General features: G+C 43.8%; 1 protein-coding gene across 9 annotated transcripts in view; it reads right to left on the bottom strand.

Moving 5' to 3' along the window:
- Positions 1-20,764: 20,764 nt before the first annotated feature.
- Positions 20,765-24,833, bottom strand: part of LOC146785760 (uncharacterized) — a 135,084-nt gene continuing 131,015 nt past the window's right edge. For 7 of the 9 annotated variants that reach the window (XM_085635009.1, XM_085635008.1, XM_085635010.1 and 4 more), the window contains 2 exons: positions 24,316-24,411; positions 20,765-21,932 (listed from right to left, as the gene is read on the bottom strand). In XM_085635009.1, the coding sequence (XP_085491135.1) occupies positions 21,160-21,932; positions 24,316-24,411 (869 nt within the window). In that variant the 3' untranslated portion in view covers positions 20,765-21,159. The remainder of the gene's footprint in view (positions 21,933-24,315; positions 24,412-24,833) is intronic. The other 2 variants (XM_085635015.1, XM_085635016.1) reach the window with 1 other exon arrangement.

Here is a 24,833-nt window from a genome sequence, read left to right as displayed (position 1 = left end):
TAAGCAGATGGATAGATGGAAGTTACCCACAGCTTTTGTACAACCTATGGTTCAGATGGCACATGGGCTAGCACATGTTGGAGCTTCCGCAATTGTAAAATTGCGATCCCGACCAACCAAGAAAGCAAATATTGTGTAAACCTGTGATGCTTGATTTCAACTGCGGAAACTAGATAAAGATATATTATTTTTGATATAACCCACCTGTGTGGTCTAAGTTTGTGGTGTGCGGAGGGGGGATCCTTGTGGTGTCTACGTGCAAATACCTTACACATTGCCTTGGGGATAAGCCTGTCTGCTCGAGCCAAGCTACCTAGAGGGTGAGCAGGGGTTATCTACCGTGTGTGTCCTTGTACCCTGACTAGAAGCAAGGGTCCCTATTTGGTCTAAGGTGAATACCTCTGCCAACTAGAGACCCCCAGATCTAACATTGGTGGTCAGCGGTGCGGATTAGAACCAGTATTTGCACTTGACCTACAGTGATTCTTCGTACATCACTAATCTAGTAAGCAGTTGCATCGCACGAAGTTTTTTGCGAAGACTATTCTTGGAGGATCGACGAAGCATCATGTCTCTGAATGGAGTAGGTGAGGAGTCGGAATTGCAATTCGAAGTGGAAAAGTTGCTCACGTACAAGAAGGATCAACTAAAGCAATTCTGCTAGCAGCTTGGATGCCCAGTGAAGGGCGGCGCCAACAAGACGGAGCTACAGAAAGCTCTAAGGGCCTGGTGGGAGGCCAAGAATGGCGCAACCGAGGAAACTACTGAAGGGGATGGCACACCGGAGCACGGATTTGGATCAGATGATCTGCCAGTGAATAGGCCAGCGTCTAGGGCTGGCAGCGGCCATTCCAGTAGGAGCCTCTCTCCAGAGGAGCTGGAGGAAAACCAGAGGGTTAGGGCCCATGAGATTGAACTTTTTAAGCTCAAAGCTCAAGCGGAAGAAAGGAAACTGCGCCTTGACAGTGAGAAAGAGGCGGAGGAGAGGAGGAATGCTCTCGCTTTGGAAGAGAAGAAACTCCAGTTGGCTCATGAGTTGAGCATGAGGGAGCTGGACATTAAAGCCAAACAAGTGGCGTCCAGTCCGAATGGTGGCAGCGCACAACCAGTACAGGCGGGTAAAGTATACATACCGAAAGATTTGGTGCAGAATTATCAGAGGGGTGAGGATATCTATGCGTGGTTTAGATCCTATGAGCTTGCCTTGAAGATGAATGAAGTGCCTGAGAAGAGTTGGGGAGCAGGTTTGTGGAAGCATTTTGAGGCCTCTGGGAGGGATGTCTTAGCACCCTTAGAAGCAGCAGGGACCTTAACCTACCCCACTATGAAGGAGGCCTTATGCCTCAGGAACTTCAAGAAACTTGATTCGAGTACGTGGGTGGAGTGTGTGAGTATGTACACGCGTGCACTGGAAGGTTGGATAAAGGGCAGCAAAGTTACTGATTATGTGGGGTTGTGTCACTTGATTAGTTGGGAGCACTTGAGTAGTCTCTGTGTTCCAGAGCTGCGCCAGCATCTTTTAGACAGCAAGTTAACTGATCCCAGTGAGCTTGCTAAAGAGGCAGACCGCTGGACTAGCACCAGGGTCAACAAAGGGGTGGTAAGTATGCCAGCCAAGGGTGGACAGGGTCCCCAGCAGAAAGGTGGGGAGGACAAGGGTAACAGTAAGGAGTTCTCTAAAGGGCCCCAAAACAGTTCCCAGGAGAAGGAGTCCCAAGCCCCCAAGCCTAAGAGGTCTTGGCCCCCTAAGGGCAACAGACCACCGCCTACTTGCTATGCTTGTAGGGAAATGGGGCACATCGCCCCCAAATGTCCCAAGAAACCCCCAGCACCAGCTGCTGCTCCAGTCCCAGGGTTAGCTAGTGTAGCTTTGGGAGGGGATTTGATTTCCAGTGGGGAAGAGGGATTAGCTATGATGACCCTTGTCTCGTTAGGAGACCAAGAGATGGTCCAGGATACCTTGATACCCGCTAACACTAAGAAATACGGGCAAAAGGTGACCATCAATGGGAGGGAGATAGAGGCTCTGAGAGACACCGGGGCTAGTGTGACATCTGTCAGGTGTCAGTGGGTGTCTGAAGAGCAAGTCATTCCCAATGTGCTCCGCCCCGTAGTGGCAGCTGACACTTCAGTTCGCCTCTGCAAGATGGCGCGTGTTCCCTTTACATGGGGGGGAGTCTCTGGTACCTTGGAAGTCTGTGTCAGTGATGCCTTGCCGGTAGATTGTCTGTTGGGTAACGACCTGGAGAGTTCTCCATGGAAGGACGTAGAGCACAGAACTCACTTGGAGATGTTAGGACTGCCAGCGTGGATCTGTGTATCCACACGTGCCATGACAGCCAGTAAGGGTGGATTAGTAGAACCGGAGCCTGGAACAATGGCCCAGGAACCTGCCAGGAGAGGAAGGGGCAGAGGGCGCGGGAAACCGGCCCCCACTGTTCCCACGGTCCAGGAGGAAGCAGAACCTGAGGGGGATGCCCTGGAACCTACAGGGGAGCAGGTGGCCGAACTGGGGGAGTTGCCTGAGCTGACCCATTGGCAGCAAGAGGGTGGCCCCTCCAGGGAGGAATTCTGCCAGGCTCAGAAGGAGTGCCCTTCTCTCGTCGGTGTGCGGCAGCAGGCTGCAGACCAGGCAGCAGGCCTAGGGTCCAAGGAACATTTGATTTACTGGGAGGATGACTTACTGTATAGTGAGCCTAAGTTCGCTGAGCCCGGTGCAGCCCGTGTGCTGGTGGTACCCGAGCGCTTCAGGAACTTCTTACTGGGTCTGGCTCACGACGTGCCTCTCGCAGGACATCTGGGGCAAGACAAGACCGATCACAGGCTTGTCACCCACTTCTACTGGCCCCAGATGAAGAAGCACGTCGGTACCTTTTGTAAGTCTTGCCAAACCTGTCAAGCCAGTGGTAAGAGCGGAGGGAAGTGTGTGGCGCCCCTCCAGCCGTTTCCTGTAGTGAGCACCCCTTTCGAGCGGGTGGGCATCGATATCGTAGGGCCCCTGGATCCCAAGACCGCCTTAGGCAACAGGTTTATCCTGGTCTTGGTGGATCACGCCACTCGGTACCCGGAAGCAGTCCCTCTCAGGACAATCACAGCACCCGTGGTGGGCCGTGCATTGATGGGGATCTTTTCCCGTGTGGGGTTCCCCCGAGAGGTGGTCTCCGACCGGGGTACCAACTTCATCTCTAGGTATATGAAGTCTCTGTGGGAGGAGTGTGGGGTAACTTATAAGTTCACCACTCCTTACCACCCTCAAGCAAATGGGTTGGTTGAAAGGTTCAACCGCACCCTGAAAGGCATGATTATGGGCCTAGCGGAGCCCATGAGACGGAAGTGGGACGTCTTGTTACCATGCCTGTTGTTTGCCTACAGGGAGGTGCCTCAGAAGTCCTTAGGGTTCAGCCCCTTTGAACTGCTGTATGGCCACCCTGTTAGAGGACCTCTCACACTGGTGAAGGAGGGGTGGGAGAAATCCCGTGGGAAAACCCCCCAGGATGTGTTCAGCTATGTGCTGGCCATCCGCAACCAAACGCAGCGCTTCAGGAAGCTCGCTCAGGAGAACCTGGAAGCCAGCCAGGAGGAGATGAAAAGATGGTACGACCAGAATACCACTCTGGTAGAATTTCATCCTGGGCAGAAAGTGTGGGTAATGGCGCCGGTGGAGCCTTGTGCGCTCCGTGACAAGTGGACCGGGCCATATGAGGTGGTAGAGCGCAAGAGTGAGGTGACCTACCTGATCAACATGAAGACTCCTAGGCAGCCCCTTAGAGTCTTGCATGTGAACCGCCTCAAACCCCACTTCGAGAGGTCTGAAGTGACGATGCTCATGGCTACAGATGACGTGGGGAGGAGGATAGTGATCCTCTCCCTGACCTCCTGGCAGCCAAGGAGCGAGACGGGTCAGTGGATGGTGTGGTCCTCTCGCCCACCCTGACCCCAGAGCAGCAGAGAGACTGTCGCCAGGTGTTGGGTCAGTTTGCCTCCCTGTTCTCCCTGACACCAGGTGTCACCAATTGGTGCGTCCATGATGTGGACACTGGAGATAGCCTGCCTGTGAAACAGAAGTTTTACAGAGTAGCTGACAAGGTCAAGGCCAGCATCAAGGAAGAAGTTTCCAAGATGTTGGCGTTAGGGGTAATTGAGCCCTCTAGCAGTCCCTGGGCTAGCCCAGTGGTCCTCGTTCCCAATAAATCTGCTACACCCGGTGATCCGTCAGAACTTCGGTTTTGCGTGGACTACCGTGGGCTCAATGCGGTCACCAAGACTGACGCGCACCCCATCCCCAGAGCTGATGAGCTCGTGGATCGGTTGGGAGCTGCCAGGTACCTCAGCACCTTCGATTTGACTTCGGGGTACTGGCAGATTGCCTTAACCGAAGGGGCAAAGGAGAGGTCGGCATTTTCCACGCCAGAGGGGCACTTCCAGTTTCGCGTCATGCCCTTTGGATTGAAAAATGCCCCTGCCACCTTCCAGAGACTGGTCAACCGGGTACTGACCGGGCTGGAGCAATTCAGCGCCGCGTACCTGGATGACATTGCTGTGTTCAGCTCCACTTGGGAGGAACACTTGCAACACCTCTGTGAAGTGTTGAGGGCGCTGCAGAAGGCAGGCCTCACTATCAAGGCCAGTAAGTGCCAGATAGGGCAGGGATCAGTGGTGTATTTGGGACACCAGGTGGGGAGCGGCCAGGTGGCGCCCCTACAGGCGAAGATCGATACCATTCTGGCTTGGGAACCCCCCAAGACGCAGACAGAGGTGAGAGCCTTTCTAGGACTCACCGGGTATTACAGACGGTTCATCAAGGGATACGGCACCATTGTTGCCCCCTTGACAGAACTAACCTCTAGAAATCAGCCCAGGAAAGTGAATTGGACCGAGGCCTGTCAAACTGCTTTTGATGCCCTGAAAACTGCAATGTGCACAGCACCGGTGCTTAAGGCGCCTGACTTTTCGAGTGAGTTCGTAGTGCAAACAGACGCTTCAGAGCAGGGTGTGGGAGCAGTACTCTCACAGATAGACGACGAGGGCGGGGACTAACCCGTAGCTTTCATTAGTAGGAGGCTACTTCCCAGGGAACAAAGGTGGAGCGCTATTGTAAGGGAAGCATTTGCTGTGGTCTGGGCCCTGAAGAAGCTGAGGCCCTACCTGTTTGGGACTCACTTCCGTGTTCAGACCGACCACAGGCCCCTCAGATGGTTAATGCAGATGAGGGGTGAGAATCCAAAACTGTTGAGGTGGTCCATCTCCCTACAGGGAATGGACTTTACGGTGGAACACCGTCCCGGTACAGAGCACGCCAATGCTGATGGTCTGTCCAGGTTTTTCCGCCTTAGCGATGAGAACTCCCAAGAGGGTGGGTAGTTCTCCCCACTTTCAGCTGGAGGGGACACGTGTTAGACCTGACATCCTTGGCGTGGGTTTTTCCCCTATCTTTCGCCTCTGCTACCTGGATTTTGATGCTATGCTGGATTTCGTTTTTGCTGGTTTAGATGCTTTGGACACTCTGCCACTGCTAATCAGTGCCAGAGTGTAAGTGCTCCCTGTATAAAATATCGTATTGATTGGATATACCTGATTGGCATATCTGTATCACCATGAAGTCCCTAGTAAAGTGCACTGTGTGTGCCAGGGCTGGTGATGACAGATGCTACTAGTGGGTTTGCAGCGCTGATTGCGCCACCCACCTGTGTAGCCCTAAAACAGTGTCTCAGGCCTGCCGCCGCAGGCCTGCCTGCAGTCCCCAGACTGCCATGTCCTCCTGGCCAGTGTCCACCCTGGCCGGGCCTAACCCTTCCCTTTTCGTACACGTCAGTCATCCCTATGGAAGGCCCAAGGTACCCCCCTGGGCAGGGTGCAGTGTATGTAGAAGGTAGAGCATGTACTAGTGCAGGTAACATGTTCTGGTAGTGAACACCGGCCATTTTGTGTGTTCACTACTGCAAGGTTATCTTGTTCCCTAGGCTAACATGGGGGAGGCGGGTGCCAATGGCTATCCTCCTATCTTCTCATAGGAACAAGATAAGACATGAGTGTTTGATATCCCTGAGCTCAGCATTTAATAACACATCTTTTAGGAGAGGTTGTTTTTAAATCCTGAGTTGGAGAATAGCACTTTTTAGAGAGTAGCTGTTCTCTTGTCTGACCCTTCTGTGTGCCTGGGCGTGCTTGTGGATTTACTGTCTGGTTTGAGAGTGACAGGGGCTGGGGATCCCCCGGGAGGTTGGCTGAGTCAGCCCTCTGCTGAATGGCGACATTTGCAAGGAGAGTGGAGGGAGGAGATAGCACCTGGGATTGAATAGGGCTGTGCCTGCCTGCCACTCTGCTGGCTCCACCTCCTGCTGGGCGGCTGACGACTCTGCCCCTCGCTCTGAAAAGAATGTAGAGGCCAGGAAAACAAAGTGCTCCAGCAACACCCAGAACTGGATCAGACCGGGCTCAGGACCCACTTGCACAAAGACTTCAAAGATTTTTAGGGGTATAAGTATACGACCCCTGACAACAGATTTTTAGATTCGACCGTCGAGAGGAACCTCTGCTGAAAGACGGACCGCTGGAGAACTAAAGGAAGATTGCCGTGCTGTGTGCTCTAAAGGCTGACCTGTTCTGCTGTACAACTGAAGCGGAGGAGGAGAAGGGGTCTTGCTGTGTGCTGACCCTATCCACTTGACCAAACAAGACTTTGCTGTGTGCTGTGTCTTCAACTGAATCTCCAAGGGCCTGAGAAGAGCTGGCCTCCTGTTTCGCAACCCAGGGATAGAAAGGTTGCCAAGAACTCAAGACTCTGCTGTGTCCCACCTGCGCTGCTGTGTGCTGCAGGGACCGTGGACTGTTCTACCAAGCTTCTCAACATCTGCCTGTGAGGTGGGCTGGCTGCTCTCTGTCTTGCTGGAGAGTACCGCACCGATCCGGGCCTGACATCGGTTGCCGCATCAAGAAGATCGACGTGCTCATCGGCACGTGCCTTGCCGCGACCCGGAGGCCTGAAGCAGATCGAGAGTCGTATTTCCCTGCTCTACGAAGCCGCGCTGTGAGTGGCTGACTCCGGTGACGTCGACATCGTCACTGGGGGCTCGTCGAGGGAGTTGTGGAATCCTTGCACCAAACAGCCCGAGGAGCGCTTGTACACCGCCGGAGCAACGTAGCTGCCTAAACATCGAGAGCCTACAAACTGATTCATTCTCAGTGAGTATCGAATCACACAAGAGACTAGAGACTATCATCTTACGATCCCGACCAACCAAGAAAGCGAATATTGTGTAAACCTGTGATGCTTGATTTCAACTGCGGAAACTAGATAAAGATATATTATTTTTGATATAACCCACCTGTGTGGTCTAAGTTTGTGGTGTGCGGAGGGGGGATCCTTGTGGTGTCTACGTGCAAATACCTTACACATTGCCTTGGGGATAAGCCTGTCTGCTCGAGCCAAGCTACCTAGAGGGTGAGCAGGGGTTATCTACCGTGTGTGTCCTTGTACCCTGACTAGAAGCAAGGGTCCCTATTTGGTCTAAGGTGAATACCTCTGCCAACTAGAGACCCCCAGATCTAACAGCCTCTGTTAGATGAGGTCTAGGTGGGACTCTTGTAGGAAGTGGAGGAGTTATCAGTGGTAAAACCTCTAGAGGCGCCCCTATAAGAGGAGTGACGAAAGGAACTTCTGGGAGCTTACGTTTGCAAAGCTCCCATTGATTTGGCAGTGTCGGTATCCTTCTTCATCTTCTCCAAAGATGAATCTACAGTGAGCCCAAATAAGTGTTCTTGGTCAAACGGTTTATTTCATATGGTAGTTTGAACCTCGGGTTTGAGGCCGGAAATGCATAGCCAGGCATGTCTGCGTAAAAGGACACTGGTGTTAATAGCCCGGGATCCTGTGTCTGCAGCGTCCAAAGCACAACGAATGAAGGTATTAGTTATAAGCTTGCCTTCCTGGATGAGATCATTGGCTTGTGCTTTATATTGGTCTGGAAGGTGTTGTAGTAGGGTCTCTAGCTCGTCATAGTGTGCCCTATCATATCTAGCGAGCAAAGCCTGTGTGTTGGCAATCCTCCATATGTTGGCTGCTTGGGACGCCGTTCTTTTACCAGATGCGTCCAGCAGTTTGAACTCCTTATCAGGAGGTGGAGCATCTCCTGTGGTTTGGGAATTAGCTCTTTTCCTGGTGTTGGAGACCACCAAGGAATCCAAGGGTACCTGCCCTTTAATATAAACAGGGTCAGCTGGGGCAGACTTGTACTTCTTTTCTACCCTGGGGTTAATGACTCTGGCCCTTACAGGATCGTTAAACACTTCAGGAGCGTGTTCCATTACCCCTTTTAACATGGGGAGAATGGAAGTGGACCTTTGGAATGGTGCAAAAGTGTCCATGAGGAAATCTTCCTCTACAGGGTCTGTGTGTAAATTCACCCTGTGGTATTCTGCTGCTCTGTGTATGAGCTGAGTGAATCCTATAGTGTGCTCCGGAAGGTATGGTCTAGATGGGTAGATGTCATCCTGTGGTGTGTCTGGGACATCTGGTGTGTCATAATCCTCCCATGGGTCTTTTGGGGTACCAGGAGGACTAGGTTCCCCTAAAGGTTGATCATCCCCTTCGTCTTCAGAGGTGTAATCATCATCCTGAGGTGGAGGAGATGGTAAGGGCAGTGAATATGGGATAGGAGAGTGGTGTGGAGGAGGAGGTGGAGAAGGAATCCTTAAAGGAGAAGTTGCAATGTCTCTCTTTTTTAAAGGAAGTGGAGCTGGTACAGGTTTGTCAATTTTTCTTTTCTTTGAAGCACTAAGTATAAGTTGACCTGTCTTGGGGTCTTTTTGAAGAGTTTTTTGGGTTGGATCAGGTCGAAAAAGCTCCTCCTCTGGAGTGTGTTGTTTCGGTGCCGATTTTTTCGGGTCCGATTGTTTGTGTGGCAGAGGTTTTGGAGTGGTTTTGTGCTCCTTAGATCTGGAATCTGGAGTTTTCCTGGGTTCCGGTAGGGTCTTCGGCACCGGTTGTTTGTTCGGTTCCGATGGTTTTTACAGATCCGTAGGTTGAGCGGCAGTGTTCTTCGGAACCGGTTGTTTGGTCGGTACCGAGGGTTTTTGGGCTCCGAAGGCTGAGTGCCCGAGGTCTTTGGATCCGTGTGTTTACTTGGTTCCAACGATTTTTTCAGAGCCGAGACATCTGTACCAATGGATTTCGGCGCCAAAGGCGTCGATGTGGAGCTAGGTGTTGATGCGGAGGAAGGCAGTGGTTTCTTTTTTGGTGCGGGGGATGGAGATTCAGCACCAAAGGCAGGCTGGCTCGATCCCGAGTGGCCTGAAGGCTTATGTATCGACTTCTTTTCCAAGCCCGAAGGTGGGGCGTGAGAAGATTTGTCCCAGTGTGCACCTAGGCCCGAAGGTTAAGGTGTGACCAAAGCCTTTTTGGGAATGGGTGGTGGGGAGGGGTCAATGTCAGTACTTACGACCCGCTGCCCCGGAGTGATGTCTTCGACGTCGGAGTCGTCGGCTTCGGAGGCATTGATGTAGCCCTCTTGGATCTGCTCCTGCTCTGGTACGTTGATGCCTTCCTGGAAGATGTCGTCCGGAATCGATGTCGATGATCGAGCCCTGGTTCTTCGAGCTCTACGATCCTGAATTGTTTTCTTGGAGTGGAAAGAGGCACAAGCTAGACAGTCTTTGGCCTCGTGCTCGGGTGAAAGGCAGAGGTTACACACCTCGTGAAGATCGGAAACTTGGATCCACACTTAGGACACTTTTTGAAGGGAGTACTTTCCATGAGCCAAAGGCCTAATGGCACAGGTAGGCCCGAAAGGCCTGCGTCGACGACCAGAATTGAAGAATTCAAGTTTGAGGAGATGCGCGTCGAATGGGAACGCAATCGAAACAATACCGAAGAATGGGTTAAGGATTTCGCATCGAAAAGTAGATCGGTAACAACACCGAACTGGAGCGCGATGAACACATCCGAGCTTGATGGCAGAAAAAAACAATCTTAAGATGGAGTCGATGCCTATGCACACTATTGTCCAAAGGAGGAGTCACCCATCTCAAGACTTCCAAAGACTTCTTCCAAGACAGCAACAAAGTGCAAACATCCGGGCCCAACACCAGATGGCGATCTATGCACAGTGTGTGATCTGCAGCTCATATGCCTCGAACAAACATTTCTACTTTCTACATATCTCTATATACACTCTAACACATCTGACATGTGGTAAATTGTCAGTTTGTTATTCACTATTTGAACTCACAGTTGGATTCAATTTGGTTGGTGAAAGTCGTTCTGTATGTGCATGTTGGAGCGAGGAATGAGGGAATGTTTGCTAACTTCGCTCAAGCATTTCCCTTGGAACACTGCAAGTCACCTCAACCAACGCACAAGTATCTATCAGTCATTTGTGGCCTTCATAGAGACTACGTTATGGGACCATAAGTGGTGGCCATTTTGGTTTTTGGAAAACATTTGCTACCAGTATTCATGGTTAATTCATCCGTTTCCTGTCCCACAGACAACACATTTTGGCACCGTATGTCTCTGAAGTACTCCTTCAGGCTCCTGCTTTAATCAGAGGAACTGCCTCATCCTCTTTACTGCAAATTTCCTCCGATTAATAACACATTTGAAGCAATTTTACATTTTGGATTTATGACACTGACATTGTTAACTCTCATATGAAAGTTTCGTTATGTCAGGAAAATATAATTCCAGGTAAAAAAAGATTTAGTATTTGGGTTTGTTTTCCCTTGGACGGATTAATTATTGAAGTTGTGGTGAAGTGACAACAGTGAACTAGTCAAGAACCCTGCTGAAGAGCGGACACTACACAATTCCACACTTGTGTAAACATGAGATGAGTCAACAAAGTTTTTCACTCAGTTCTCCTCAAGCTTTCTGATCTTGTGGTACACAATATTCCATGTGCAGGAATGAACAGAAGGCATATTTTTTTAATTACATATCCACAAACGATGAGCAGGCCAATATGTCACCTGAATAAAAGATAATAATCTTATTAAATTCTTTAGGACCATCAGGTCTTAAAAAGTATAATCAAATGTCTAAACTAACTCTAGTGGATTTAGGTATTGAGTGCTAGACCTGAATGGCCACCATACATTAACACTTTACGTTTGTCTGCCGAGGAAAGTGATCACGATACAAGCAAGATAGGCAGTTTATGTTCTAACTCCACAACTAAATGCAAGCAAAATGTAAGGTTGTGGTTGATCCGGTGAGATTTTCAAAATCATAATACATGACACATTTTTACGTAGCCAACACGAAAGTTGAAATTACACATTGCACATGATAGATACAATGATAGATGAGCCAGAGATAAGTTTAGTAGAAGCACTGTAAAAGTAAAGAAAGCATAGATAGAGTAATATTAATACCTATAAAATGAAGTTGCACTAATGATACTTATGCTTATTAATGGAGTTTATGCTAAAATGAAGTGGCCTAGAGTTTTGATGTTGATTGCTAACATGCACCAGTTAGAAAAGTCAGTGCAAAAATGTGTAAACAATGAAGTATAAACTTGATATTTTCACGAATATTAGAGCTATTATAGATTATGAAAACACAACAATTTGTGGTAGGAGGATATTTTTACATTAGTAATTTCCATGCAATAATATTTGTGAAATGTATACATTTCTATGTGAATTGATTTCATTTTATTATAATTTAGGCAGTCAAAAGCATATTTCATTTAGCTGTGCAATGCTAACTTAAAAGGTCTTCTTTTTGAGATGTCCTTCTCTCTGGTATTTACTTTTTCCGATGATTTAATACTATGGATCATTTGTTGCAAATGTAATGCAACTTGTTTGTTCCGTACACTACTGTCCCTTGACATATTTAATTTATCTTCCAAATGTTCACACCAAAATGTTCTTGTAGGAATAGAATTTTAGCTATGACTGTAAGCTGCAACTTTGCATTTCCTTTTTAGCAATGTTAGGCTTGTCAGGACTGGCAAAGTTTAATTTTTCATGAGAAGCCTGGGCAAACCAGCTCAATGTTTCAATCATTTTAGGTGACATGATGTGACCATAGCCAGGTGATGGTTTATCGATGGTGGTGTGATGCTACGCCACTATTACATTACCAAAGAACTTATAAACCCCAAAGTAAGGGCAACAAAAAGCAACACGATGCAACACAGATGCAACACAGATGCACAGACAACGCACATGCACTCACGCAGACAGGCTAGACATGTCTATGCAATCTTACTCTTCAGCTATTTTTATACGCAATGCATTGCATTAGAGACTTAAATTCTATTTGATTTTTTAACTTTTTACTAACTTTGGACTGGCTTGGTGTATGCTACAGTCAGTGGAATTTAGACTGAGCCTCTTTGGCTGGACTTAATTCTCATTCTGATTATGCTAATGGGCTTGCCCTTAATGGACTCAAATTGAAACTTCCATCCCCTTAGAAATTGAGCTGTTAGTCTACGAACACTCTTTCTGCCTATTTAGCAGTTGGACTATGTAATTTCTGTGGCTATTGCTGATTTGAATGCCTGCTTAAATGCTTGCCACGGTTATTAAAGCAGTTATATTTCTAACTGAGCTTCTAAAGCAATTGCGGATTATGATAAATTTAGCATCTCTAATACAATAATTTTTGTCTGAACCTATTAATGAGTTATGGTGATTAATTATTTGTTAATGATTAATAGTTTAAATGTGTTGTAGAAAGAATCTTATTTTGTGTAGCAACAGCGGAGTTGTTGGTTTTCATAATCCTTACTCGTCTTAACTTCTTTAAGAGGTTGGAACTACCAGTTGCTATTTTTTATATTTGCAGTATTCTCTTGAGAGTACTATATCTAAATGATTTCTAAATTGTGCGTTGGCTGTCATTTAATGATCCTCATTGGACAGCTAACAGAGAATTTAGTCTTCCTAATTTTCACCCCTACTATTGGTAGAGAAAGATTAATCAGAGGATCATTGCCTTTGTGGTGAATGAAATTGAATTGATTTGTCTAACAATAAAGGGCCCAGGACGGTTTAAAGAGAAATACGAGTGTAGATTAAGTAAACATGAAACATTTTAAATGCAATTTTCGTAAGTACACATCCATGTAATTAACATATCATGAGTTGGCAGAAGCTGAATGGCAAGTTTCGCATTGTGCAGGATTTGTGCAAGGTAAATGCCATTGTTGTTCCATGTTCTCCTGTGGTACCAGTCCAGCTGGGATTTTTTTTCATATTCCATGCAAGGTGAATGGTTTTCAGTCATTGACTTGGCTCAGGCCTTCTTTTTGATTCCATTGCATGAAGATAGTCAATTTTTATTTTTTGGCATGGTGCCAAGTTCCATAAGGATATACGGAAAACCCCTCAATATTTAACTAGATACCTTAAACTCTCAGAATGCCTAATCATTCCATGTTAGTTTAGCATATTGACAACCTACTACAAGAGAAGAATGCAAGGCCAATACTATTGCTTTATTGAATCATTTGGCAGAGTATGGACAAACAGTTTAACCGACTTAGATAAAGTTTTACAAAACTGAAATTCTGTACCAAGACATCATATTGAGAAGGGAGTTAAGAAAGCTTCGCAAGAAAGAACCTCAGCAATTCTTAACTTGAATCTACCAACTACCCCAAAAAAAGTCCACATGTTCTTAGGAATAGTAGGCTATTGCAGGCAGTAGATTCTGTTTTTTTTTTTTACAGCAAAGACTCTTCAGAGGTTGACATACAAAGACGTGTCAGATCCGGTACCCGGTGATGACAATTGCATGACTGCCTTCACAGAGCTGTGAAAAAGCCTTTGCAGAGCACCAGATTTGGGAACGCCAGATTACATTAAATATTTTGTGCTATTTTGCAATGAAATGAAAGGTTGCGCTCTTTAAGTGTTGACACAAATGCATGGAAGTAATCGCATGCCTTGCCTACTTTTCAGAAACTCTTGATTCTGTTGCAGCTGCTTTGCCTGGATGTCTGAATGCGATTGTTTCTCCATGTGTGTATTGAACAGTGTGAAAGTATTGTGAAGGGTCACCCACTGACATTATTTGTGCCCCATTCCGTGGATATACTGTAGATGTGCACACAGTATTAGACCAATAGCCGTCTGACAAAGTATAAACAAGTTTTATTTGGTACAGAGAATGTGATTCTGAAAGGATGTATGGTTCTAAATCCAGCTACCTTGATGCCTTTGCCTGGAAATGAGAGTGTGATGGATGATGCTGAACATGATTGTTCAGACGTGACGGAGCTGCACACGAAACCCCACTTGGATATTTCTGATGAACCATTGCCATAATCTGATCAGAAATTGTTCATTGACGGTTCCTGTTTGAGAGACAATGAAGGACATCTGAAAGCTGTGTATGCCGTGTGTACAGTTGGAGGTATGGTGGAAGCATCATGGCTGCAAGGAGTGTTTTTGCCCAAGCTGCAGAGCTTATAGCTTTGACATGCACCATTTCAGAACAGCACCGAGTTCCAATTTACACTAATAGTCGGTACGGCTTTAGAGGCGTACATGACTTTGGGCAACTGTGGTCACAGCGTGGCTTCATGACATCTTCTGGTTTGCCTATTAGGAATGGAGAGTGCGTGAGGAACCTTTTGCAGTCACTACAATTGCCTACCCAGATTGTTGTAGGGAAGTTTGTTGCTCATTGTCAAGGTACTGACTATGTTACAGTTGGAAACTGGTATGCAGATGAGATGGCAAGATATTGTGCGTTCAATGCACACACATATATTAAAGAGATTCTGAAAAAAACATCTGATGTTAGCGATTGTACCTTGATGTTATCAGAGTTAGACACATGGTAGGAGGTTAGAAAGCTGCAGGATGAGGTGACAGAAGCAGAACGACAAGGTTGGGAGCGAGCAGGTTGTACCAAAAGAGAGGATGATGCTTGGATTTTCATTGATGGCAGACTAGTACTACCTGACAGTTTATGGTCACCAATGGCAGGACATTACCATGGTCCTGAACGTGTTGGGAGAGATGCTTTGATACACCTCTTTCAACAGGTGTGGTACAAGCCCAGATTAAGAGCAACTGCAGAGAACTTATATCACCAATGTGGGATATATCAGCAACAAAACCAAGGAAGAACACAGGTTGTCACGAGTCAGCAGGTCCTTTAATGGAATGGAGATAGACTTCATAGAAATGCCTCTTTGTAATGGGCTGAGATATGTTTGGTTACTGTGTGTATATTATCCAAATGGGTTGACACCTATCTGACATAGGAATGACAGTTTGACTGTGGCTAAGTTATTGTTAAGGGAACTGATTCCACATTTTGGATTTTGGCTTCTCTTCAGTCAGACTGCAGAACTTATTTTAACAGTGAGGTCCTAAAAATGTTACATTACATTTGTTGCAAATGTAATGTAACTTGTTTATTCTGTACACTACTGACCCTTGATATATTTAATTTCTTTTCCAAATGTACACAGCAAAATGTTCCTGTCGGAACAGAATTTTAGCTATGACCGTACGCTGCAGCTTTGTATTCCCTTTTTAGCAATGTTAGGCCTGTAGGGACTCGCAAAGATTAGTTTCTCATGACAAGGATGGGAAAGCAGCTCAATGTTTCAATCATTTTAAGTGACATGTTGTGACCATAACCATGTGATGGTCTTTCAATGGTGGTGTGCTGCTACGCCACTAGGACTTTACCAAAGAACTTATAAAAGAAGAAACCCCAAAGGAGGAGCAGTACAACACAACACAACAAGGATGCAATGCAGATGCGCAGACAACACACACACACACTCACGCAGACAAATTAGACATTAATGCAATCTCATACTCCTGCAATGCTTTTTGAAGTGCACTACACTGCATTATGTACTTGGATGCCATTCGAGTTTTGAACTTTTTGCTAACTTTGGAGTGCCTTGGTCCATGCTACAGTTGGTGGAATTCGGACTGAACCTCTTTGCCAAACTTTCTTATTTCTCATTCTGATTATGCTAATGGACTCGCCATTAATGGACTTTAATTGAATCTTCCATCCCATCAGAAATTGACCTGTTAGTCCATGAACTATCTCTCTGCCTATTTGGCAATTTCTGTGGCTATTGTTGATTTGAATGCCTGATTAAATGCTTGGCACTGTTATTAAAGCTGTTATATTTCTAAGTGAGCTTTTTTAGCAATTGCTGATTATAATGAATTTTGCATCTCTGATACAATAATCAACATATTCAAAATTTGTCTGAGCCTATTATTAGTGTTTGATTAATGGTTTAAATGTATTGTAGAAAGAATCAGCAAGCCCTGACAGGACATCAGGTGTTGCTTCTCTTATTTTGTGTAGCAACATTGGACTTGTTGGTTTGTATATTCCTTACTCGTCTTAACTAACTTGAATGAAATTGAATTAATTTGTCTAATCATAGATGGCCCAGTACGGTTAAGGGAAAAATAAGAGTGCAGATTAAGTAAGGAAAAAAATATAAAATAACATTTTCGTAAGTTTGCTTCTCCTGGATCATGGTTGTCCAGACATACAGCTTGCACCTCTGTAGGTAGGAACCAAACAAAGCCATAAAGCAGTCGCCAGTCCTGCCCATCCCACCCGTATTGTCAGGAACAATGCATCCAGTCAGGAGTTGAACGCCAACAGGCTGAGTCACTGGTATATCCTGTCTGAATGGTGAAAATGTTTTCATCTTAAAACTTTAATTCAATTTGAAGTAGATTTGTGGTGGATATAACTTCGGATGGACATTTATACTTTCAAGACGCCCACCATGGGTTAAAATGCAGTCTGCCAAAATTAACTATAAGTAGGGCTCCTGGTTTTATGGTATTTATTTTTTCGACATTTCGATCTGTATTTATCCATATTTATTTTTTGTTGATTTTATCTGTATTTATCCATATTTATTTTGGGTTTGGTGAAAAAATTAAGCTGAAATTAGTATATTTCCATATTTATTTAACCGATAAATATGCACTCATGCTTGAATCCCTGCCAGGTTTCTATGCTGTGAACACCGCAGAAGATAAATCAATGCACTTTAATGAAAATATGCACATTTTAGTATCAACCTTGTGCATATCTACTGGTGTTAAAGTCTCTTTACTAAAATTCCTTTCTTTTTTAATCGTATTAACTATCAATTCACACAGCTATTGGCTTGGCAGTCATGACAAACAGTATTTAGAATTACTCAAAGAGCAACCCAATTTCCGTTTTTTCCACACTTAAAAATAAATACAGACAAGAAAAATAAATGTTTTCTGTCTGTATTTATCTGTAAAAATCAGTAAAAACGGAAAACATGGAGCCCTAACTATAAGCTAACAGCTAAGTTGTTTTAAGGGTTTCATATATAAAATGATAGCCTTTAGATGATCTAAAAGGCCACGACTGGCTGCATTCTAGCTCATGAGGGAAGCACCCAAAATCCTTTGTTGTGCACAGCAGGGCAACCCCATCGCACAATGTAAATTGCCAACCTGGGAGTCAAAGTCAGCTGGTGTGATACGGCTGGAATGGAGAATCATAATTACAAACATGTTTAAATTGCTGTGCATGAAGTAAAATTATTCAGAATGTGATAACAAGAAGATGCTATGTGTGATAGAGGTCTGTTGGCACTAGCTCTGCTGCTGGAGCATGGGAATCAAAAAATAAAAAAAGCCGGGCACAATAGAAGTTTGCTGGTACTAGCTGTAGTATAGCGAAAAGCTAGTAAACTGTGAGGTGCATGGAAGCCTGCTGGAATGAGTTCTGATGCTAGTGTACGGGAGATTTAGAGGATATTAGGTGGGATTGAGCTTTGATGGCACTAGCTCATAAGCTGCTGAATGATAACGCTAAATGATACTAGAGGTGTAGTCAATCTACTGGAACTAGATGTGACAGTGGTACCCGAGGTAAACAGAACGTGCTAGGTGTTATGATGTCTGCTGGTACCAGCTCTAGTGTGAGTGTGAGGAAGAGCTAGAAGATTTTAGGTGCAAAGGAGGCCCACTGGCACTAGCTTAGGTGCTGGTGTGCGGGAGAGGTAGAAGATAGGTATAACAGAGGCCCATGGTATCAGCTCTGGTACTGGTGTGTGGGAAAGCTGCAAAAATGCTAGATAAAGCTTGCTGACACTAGCTTTGATGACCGTTTTTGGGAAGGCAGAGGATCTATAGGAGGCCCAAACCCTTCTAATGATCCCAGTGTTGGTGAAGGTTGCAGACCTTGCCAATGTTGGTGAAGCTTTAGACTGAATGCTGAGTAAATGTGAAAGAGCCAGGGTCTTAAAGCTAAGTTAGTGTTATTGTCAAGGGCTCTACTTATTTCAATGGTGTTGACTTTGAAGAGACTAGGACAGATCATGTATGGGCTGTCCCTAGTGTATACACTGAGGCCTTGTGCAAGAAAGTCAGGTATAAGAAGAAGGGAAGGAACTAAGTATACAAAGGAGTCACTATAACTGATTTGGTAGCGTGAGCTTGTGGTAAATAACAGTTCTGTACAGCAAGAACATGTGCTAGTATTGCTAGCAAGATGTCCCCAGGCAAAGGTCTCAACTATGGTTTAACTCCAAATGTAGATTAGTATTCAAAAGAAGTGAGAAGACATGTAAACAAATAAATATATCAAGGCTAACTAACAACCGGACTTGTTTGTCAATTATCACCATTATGGGTTCCATTATATTTACAGGTATTATTGATATACACATTACTTGATTTGAATTTGAGAAATAAATACTTACAAACACAGAGTAGAAAAGATATGCATGAAAAAGTTTAACAAACGTATAAAGCAAATTCCCTACATCAGTCAAATATTTAAAAGGGGAATTCTGATAACCTCACATTAAAATAACAAATAAAACCCCTGTCCAACAGTGTACAATGGTGCTACGCTTCATAATTTAACCTTTGAAATTCAATTTTAAGTGTAACAGCCTGGATGAAAACAATTCTGTCTCAAAACTAGCGCTGAGGTAAATGACTGACTGGAGAAAGAACAGAAGGGAAGACTAAACTGCGTAAAATACAACAATATCAAGCACACTAAAAGATATTCTTCCTCAATTGAGTACAAGCATGATAGAGCAGTACAATGCAGTAGTGGTCTCCAACAAAATACACTTACAGGTTTTCCAAGGGTATAACATTCCATTTACAGTTATGGCCAGCATGGGAGAGTGGCTCATCTGAGCCTACACAAGCAACATATATTTCTCTGTAGTCTCTGAAACATTTACACAAAAGAGGAATACGCACTCTCTAAATTCACTAGGTGGGGAAGCACAGTTCATACCCACCTGAACCTTGCTTGTGGATGTCCAAGGTGGGACCACACTCATGACTATAAATTTATCACTGAATTCCCATGCATAAACCTTGAATGCATAATTATAACTTAGTTGGGTAGGAAATGCAACATTGGAACTCCACATTGAGATTTAAAGGGAAACAAAATGTGATGACTGGTTTTAATTTGTAATGTAATAAAATGAGTAAAATGAATTTTATGAAGACCTGCTTGGTCATCTTTGGAGCTACTACATATGAAAGGAGAAAATCATGAACTATTAGTTTGTGAATAACGAGGGTGTTGACTTGACTTGAATAGGTATAACATTCTATGAGATGCAACATTACTGCCTTAATGTTTAAAGGCAAACCGGAAACTGTGCATTGTGGCAGCTAGTGCAATGCAAAGTTGGTGAGTGCTCCTCTAAGGACGGAGGTGGTTATAAACATATGTAAGATCCATATGTAAGATCCAGTATACAGACAATATCCACGATACGTTAAAATTATCCAGGAAATATGCTGCGCTATGCTCGCCAACAGCAACACAACTGGACTAGTTTCATAGATGGTTCACAGCTAGCTGCCACAGCAAGCAACTGGGCCTTTCATAGGCTCTTCAAGTCTTTTATGAGCCGTAGACATACCTGTCTTTGGTCTGCCCCATGCCTGTGCTTTCCCTTAATGTTTACCAATCCCATGCAGAGCAGCAAAGGAGGTTAAAAAAGGTGCTGGGCCAAATATGGTAATATCAGAATAAGCTGGATGGAAGCAGCCAACCACAAACCATGAGCTGCAGAGTGATACGATCTGTAGCAATATGACTGGATGCTCAAAATGATATACTTAGCCATTTTGGGATGGGCAGGGAATAAAGGCACCGGGCAGTAAAAGAGCTACCTGCCACAAGCTACTGTTCAGAATAATAAAACAGTATGTTACATGTATAGAACATATATTCTCAATCACAAAGACATGGACCTCTGTGGTCGTTAAAAATTCCCCTACCACCATGAGTTTATAGGCTACAGCTGTAGTTTTGTTCAATTCCATATTGATGGATAGGTCATGCCAAACCTTCATACCATGCCCAATTTCTAATGGTGAAGCAGATGGACTCAATCCTAACCTGCAAAACAAAATGTTCTAAAATGTCAATGACAATGTCATGTTTTACAGACTAATATACAATTAAAAGCACTGCCACTAAGGGGAATATTTCAGATAAAGACACCATGTTTCAGCTGCAATTCTAGAGAGTAACAAAGTCTTGTATTTTTACAAGAACTTATAACTGTGTCTCTAAAAACAAACTCTCAAAGTTTTAGAGACATGAGGATTGGTAAGATCCCATATTGTTCCTGTTACCTAACACAGATTGAGTGTAATCACTGAAACAAAGGAGAACTCAGGCTGTGATAACAAACATACATTTGAAACAATCACACTTACTTTATAAAGAATACTAAACATACAGTGTGACACACAATGAATACTTCATAGAACCTCACATTGCAAAGCTTTAATCACGCCAAGAGATATTTAATCTGGAGCGAGTCATTCAAAGCTGTGTGACTAATTACACCTCAAGAGACACACCAGTGCAAGGGCTAAACATGGCTTATAATGAATGCCTACTAACAAGTAGATTGAAGGGGAAAGATCTGTAGTTCAACTTCCACTCTCATTCATTTATTTTTTAAATTAGGAAGTTTTTACAACAGTTTAAGCTTGTTTGCAGATGTTGGGTATAAGAACTATGAAGTAAACAAAACAAATAGTGATATTTAATTAAAAGGAGGCATAAAATGGCTTTGAACCTATGTGCATTATCTGGTGATGTTTTAAAGTTATGTGTTCGTTAAAACTCTTCTCACACTGATTGCGAGGAAAGGTCTTCACTCACTTGTGGATGCTCTGGTGATGTTGAAGGGCTGCCTTTCGTGTAAAGCACTTCCCACACTCGGTGCAGGAAAAGGGTTTCTCACCAGTGTGCCTTCTCTGGTGACGTTGAAAATCTGATTTAAATACAAAGCTCTTCTCACATTCAGTGCAATGAATGAGTTTCCCACCTGTGTGCATTCTCTGGTGACGTAGAAAATTTGACTTTTGCAAAAAGCTCTCCTCGCAGTCAGTACAGGAAAAGGATTTCTCATCATTGTGGATTCTTTGGTGACGATGAAGAGTTGACATGTGAGTAAAGCTCTTCTCACATACAGTGCAGTTATACATTTTCTCACGCTTGTGGATCCTCTGGTGGCGATCAAAATCTGACTTATATACAAAGCTCTTTTCACATTCAGTGCAGGGGAAATGTTTCTCACCACTGTGGAATCTCTGGTGACGTTTAAGTCCTGCCTGCTGAGTAAACCTCATCTCACACTCATTGCAGGAATATGGCTTTTCACCTGTGTGAATTCTCTGATGACGACGAAGATCTGACTTCTGAGTAAAGCTCTTCCAACAATCACTGCAAGCAAAGGCCTTCTTTCCAGAATGATATGTCTGGTTGTGTAGATAATTTATTTCTCTTTCAAATGTATGTTTACCATCAGAGAAGAGGGAGAGCTTATCAATTTGGACAACTTGGGACTGGTCTATTATCGATGGACAAGTAGAGTTCTTCGGGCTTTCATAACATGTAGAGGACTCTTTCACAAACATACTTCGAGAGTCTGATAGGCATGAAAAAGAATGAAGAACATTAAATACATTAGGAACAACTGTACTTGGTTTGTTCAGCAAAATACAACTGTACATTTCCATATATAAAAGGCTGCCAGTCAAGCTACAGGCATGCTATGATTGCTAACCAGTTATTGGATATCAGTCTGCCCTTTGATGGGCAAGTGCTACAATGTGCACTGAATGAGAAATGTTTGTCAGCTCTATTATTCACAAGAGTAAAGCAGTTCACCTAAAGGCAAATGTTAGATATCTTAAGTGATAGGTACATATTGATCAGTTCAGCAAGTGAGAAGAGCTCAGTGGTTTATTAATTGGCAAAAATTTAGGAAACGTGGAGACACAAACAAGCCAGTTTATTGTAATTAATAGAAGTACTTCGGTCATTCTAATTCTTCCTATGGAATTACAGTCTTCATAGTTATTATGGAAAAGTAACTATGTTGTAGATTTCTGTTAGGTGTTTTGCTGCATACTACGCTTCCACCTGCATTTTCTAACAACATGCACCACTATGCTGTTTCACAGGTGTACAGCGACTATGTTACTTGCACACATACTCAAATTGTTATCAATTGTTTTTACAAACCACAAGTAAAAAAGGTAACATCAGACAGTTGCCTGTACAAGCTTGCATTGGCACTTTTTGAAGCTGGCATAACTAAGCAAAAAATGCTAATTTATTGAAGTCAGCTCTTACCATAGCCTGTTTTTTAAAATTTTGTATCTAAGGCCTTCTCACATTCTTCCCACGAGAAGATCCAGGCACCTTCTTGTTAGTGTATATCTGGAATTTCTGTTTGATCGCATGTTCTGTTCACTGCTTATTGCATTGGGTAAAAGTATATAAAAGTATTGGAAAAATGTATCATATTTAGCAGTACGTGCTCGAGAAGATTAGATGGAGAAGCGCTCGTCGTTGAAATGCCAAATTGTACTTAGAATATTTTTTATGCATACCAGCTTTTTTTACATAAAACGTGTTCGATTTCAATGAGCTTTCCTAAGTGTCTGATTTCTTTTACAACAGTCAAAGTGTTAGTGGTTCTCTTGAATGAATCACTAGAGTTATGGAGGTATGTGTTTGTGGTACGCCAGGACAAATGCTTACCACTTAACACTGATTAAATATTATTCAATTACCTGTCATTTATCGTGAATTTTAATTCAGTGATGTAAGTGCAGGAGACAGACATCACATCCTCTAGGAGGTTGGTGAATACTAATTATGAAATACTGCAAGCCATTAATCAATAGTCAGCAGTAGTCACTAGGTGATTTGGATTGGGACGAGTTTTATAAATATCTCAAGCATACTGGAACTTTTATGCCATAACTATAGCGGAACAGGTGAGCCTACAAGTACCAGAGAAGTCATCTACATAAATGAAAATATTGTATTAACTGAACAAATAGTAATAATAAAGTGTAGAGCATCTTATCAATATTGGTAAGCAACGGGGAGAAGATGCAGCCTTACGGCTAGAGCGGTCAACCTCGAAGCTGTGGAACTGGGTTCAAGTCTCGGCATGGACGCTCAACATCCTGTGATTCCGGACAAAACGCTTAATCTCCCCATGCCTAACAAAAATTAATGTATCCATCTGTAATGAAACTGGCCCTCATGTAAAGCATTCTGATACCTGATATCTTCGGGTCTTAGTTCGCGCTATATAAAACTCTTGAAAAAAAAAACGGAAACACATAAAAAATAATACATGCTTTTGTAATTGCAAGAGGGCAAGTTTTCAAATGTATGTATCAAACATACCTAGTAAAAAGGTGGTGTGGTCATGTACACATTTGAGGGACCAATATATTGCAAATTTCTGTAGAGTATTCTCATTATCATACAGGTATAGTCAGGTTGATTTTGCAGGGACTAGGAAAGAGCTCTTGTCAAGAACCTGACCAGGAACTACACCAGGGAACTCCATGTAATCACACACATCTCTGTAGTGTACCACTTAAGTTTTCTTGACGGGTAAAGGAACTCCTTATATTTCCTGATCAATGTTCAATCCTTGCTCATAGAAGTGCCAGTTCAAATAGATCCTGGGTTTAATTTGCATTTTTTTGGAGGGACAGATCGAGCATGGAAGGCATATCTAAGTCTTATCAGCCATATTGTTTAATTTATGTAGGACTTTCATTCAGCACCACACCACTCTGAAGTCCCAAAGAATAGTTAAAAGTCCGGCTTCAAAAGCTTTCATAAGAATTCTGCCTTTACAGTGAAATACATCTCTTTCACCAGCAAGTCAGAAATGCTCTTAAGTTCACACAAAAAATAATAGTGAATCAATATTAGTGAGAGTCTATGAGAAAATCCACCATCTTTTAATTATAACAATGAATGTATTTTGTGCTGACCTGACGTTCCTTTAACAGCTTCTGTCTTCTCTTGTGCACATGTTTCCTCCTCTGGGTTGGTGTTTAGTGAAAAGACAGCGGTAATAAGCGGAACCCCTAAAGAGAGGGGACAGATTATGTATTACGCTCCAGGTATTATAGCATGTTTGAGGGAGAAATCCATGCTTTATAATGAAAAATTAACAAGTATCCGCAGGAAGGTCTTCCAATGTCAACTGCAGAGTAGAATACACTGGTGGATGAGACACACCAATGTGTGAGTGTGGAGTAGAGAAATCCAACACTCACAGACAGCACCATCATACAGACAGCATCCTAATCGCTTGAGACCCCATGGCAGCAACATCACCTATACATGGTTCTCATGAAATCTACTATGTTTTCCAAAAAGGTATAAAAGAAATAACTAAACTAAAATTAATTTACACTAAATGAGGCATCAATAAAATATCATTATACTGTCTCTGAATCTATAAATCTAATTATCAGAGGCAAAGTTATTAGCAATGCAAGTATTC

This window comes from Triturus cristatus, chromosome 11 (assembly GCF_964204655.1).
Source record: "Triturus cristatus chromosome 11, aTriCri1.1, whole genome shotgun sequence".
Taxonomy (NCBI): Eukaryota; Metazoa; Chordata; class Amphibia; order Caudata; family Salamandridae; genus Triturus; species Triturus cristatus.
The sequence above is the reverse complement of the archived record's forward strand: the minus strand, read 5'-3'. Positions and strand labels throughout refer to the sequence as shown.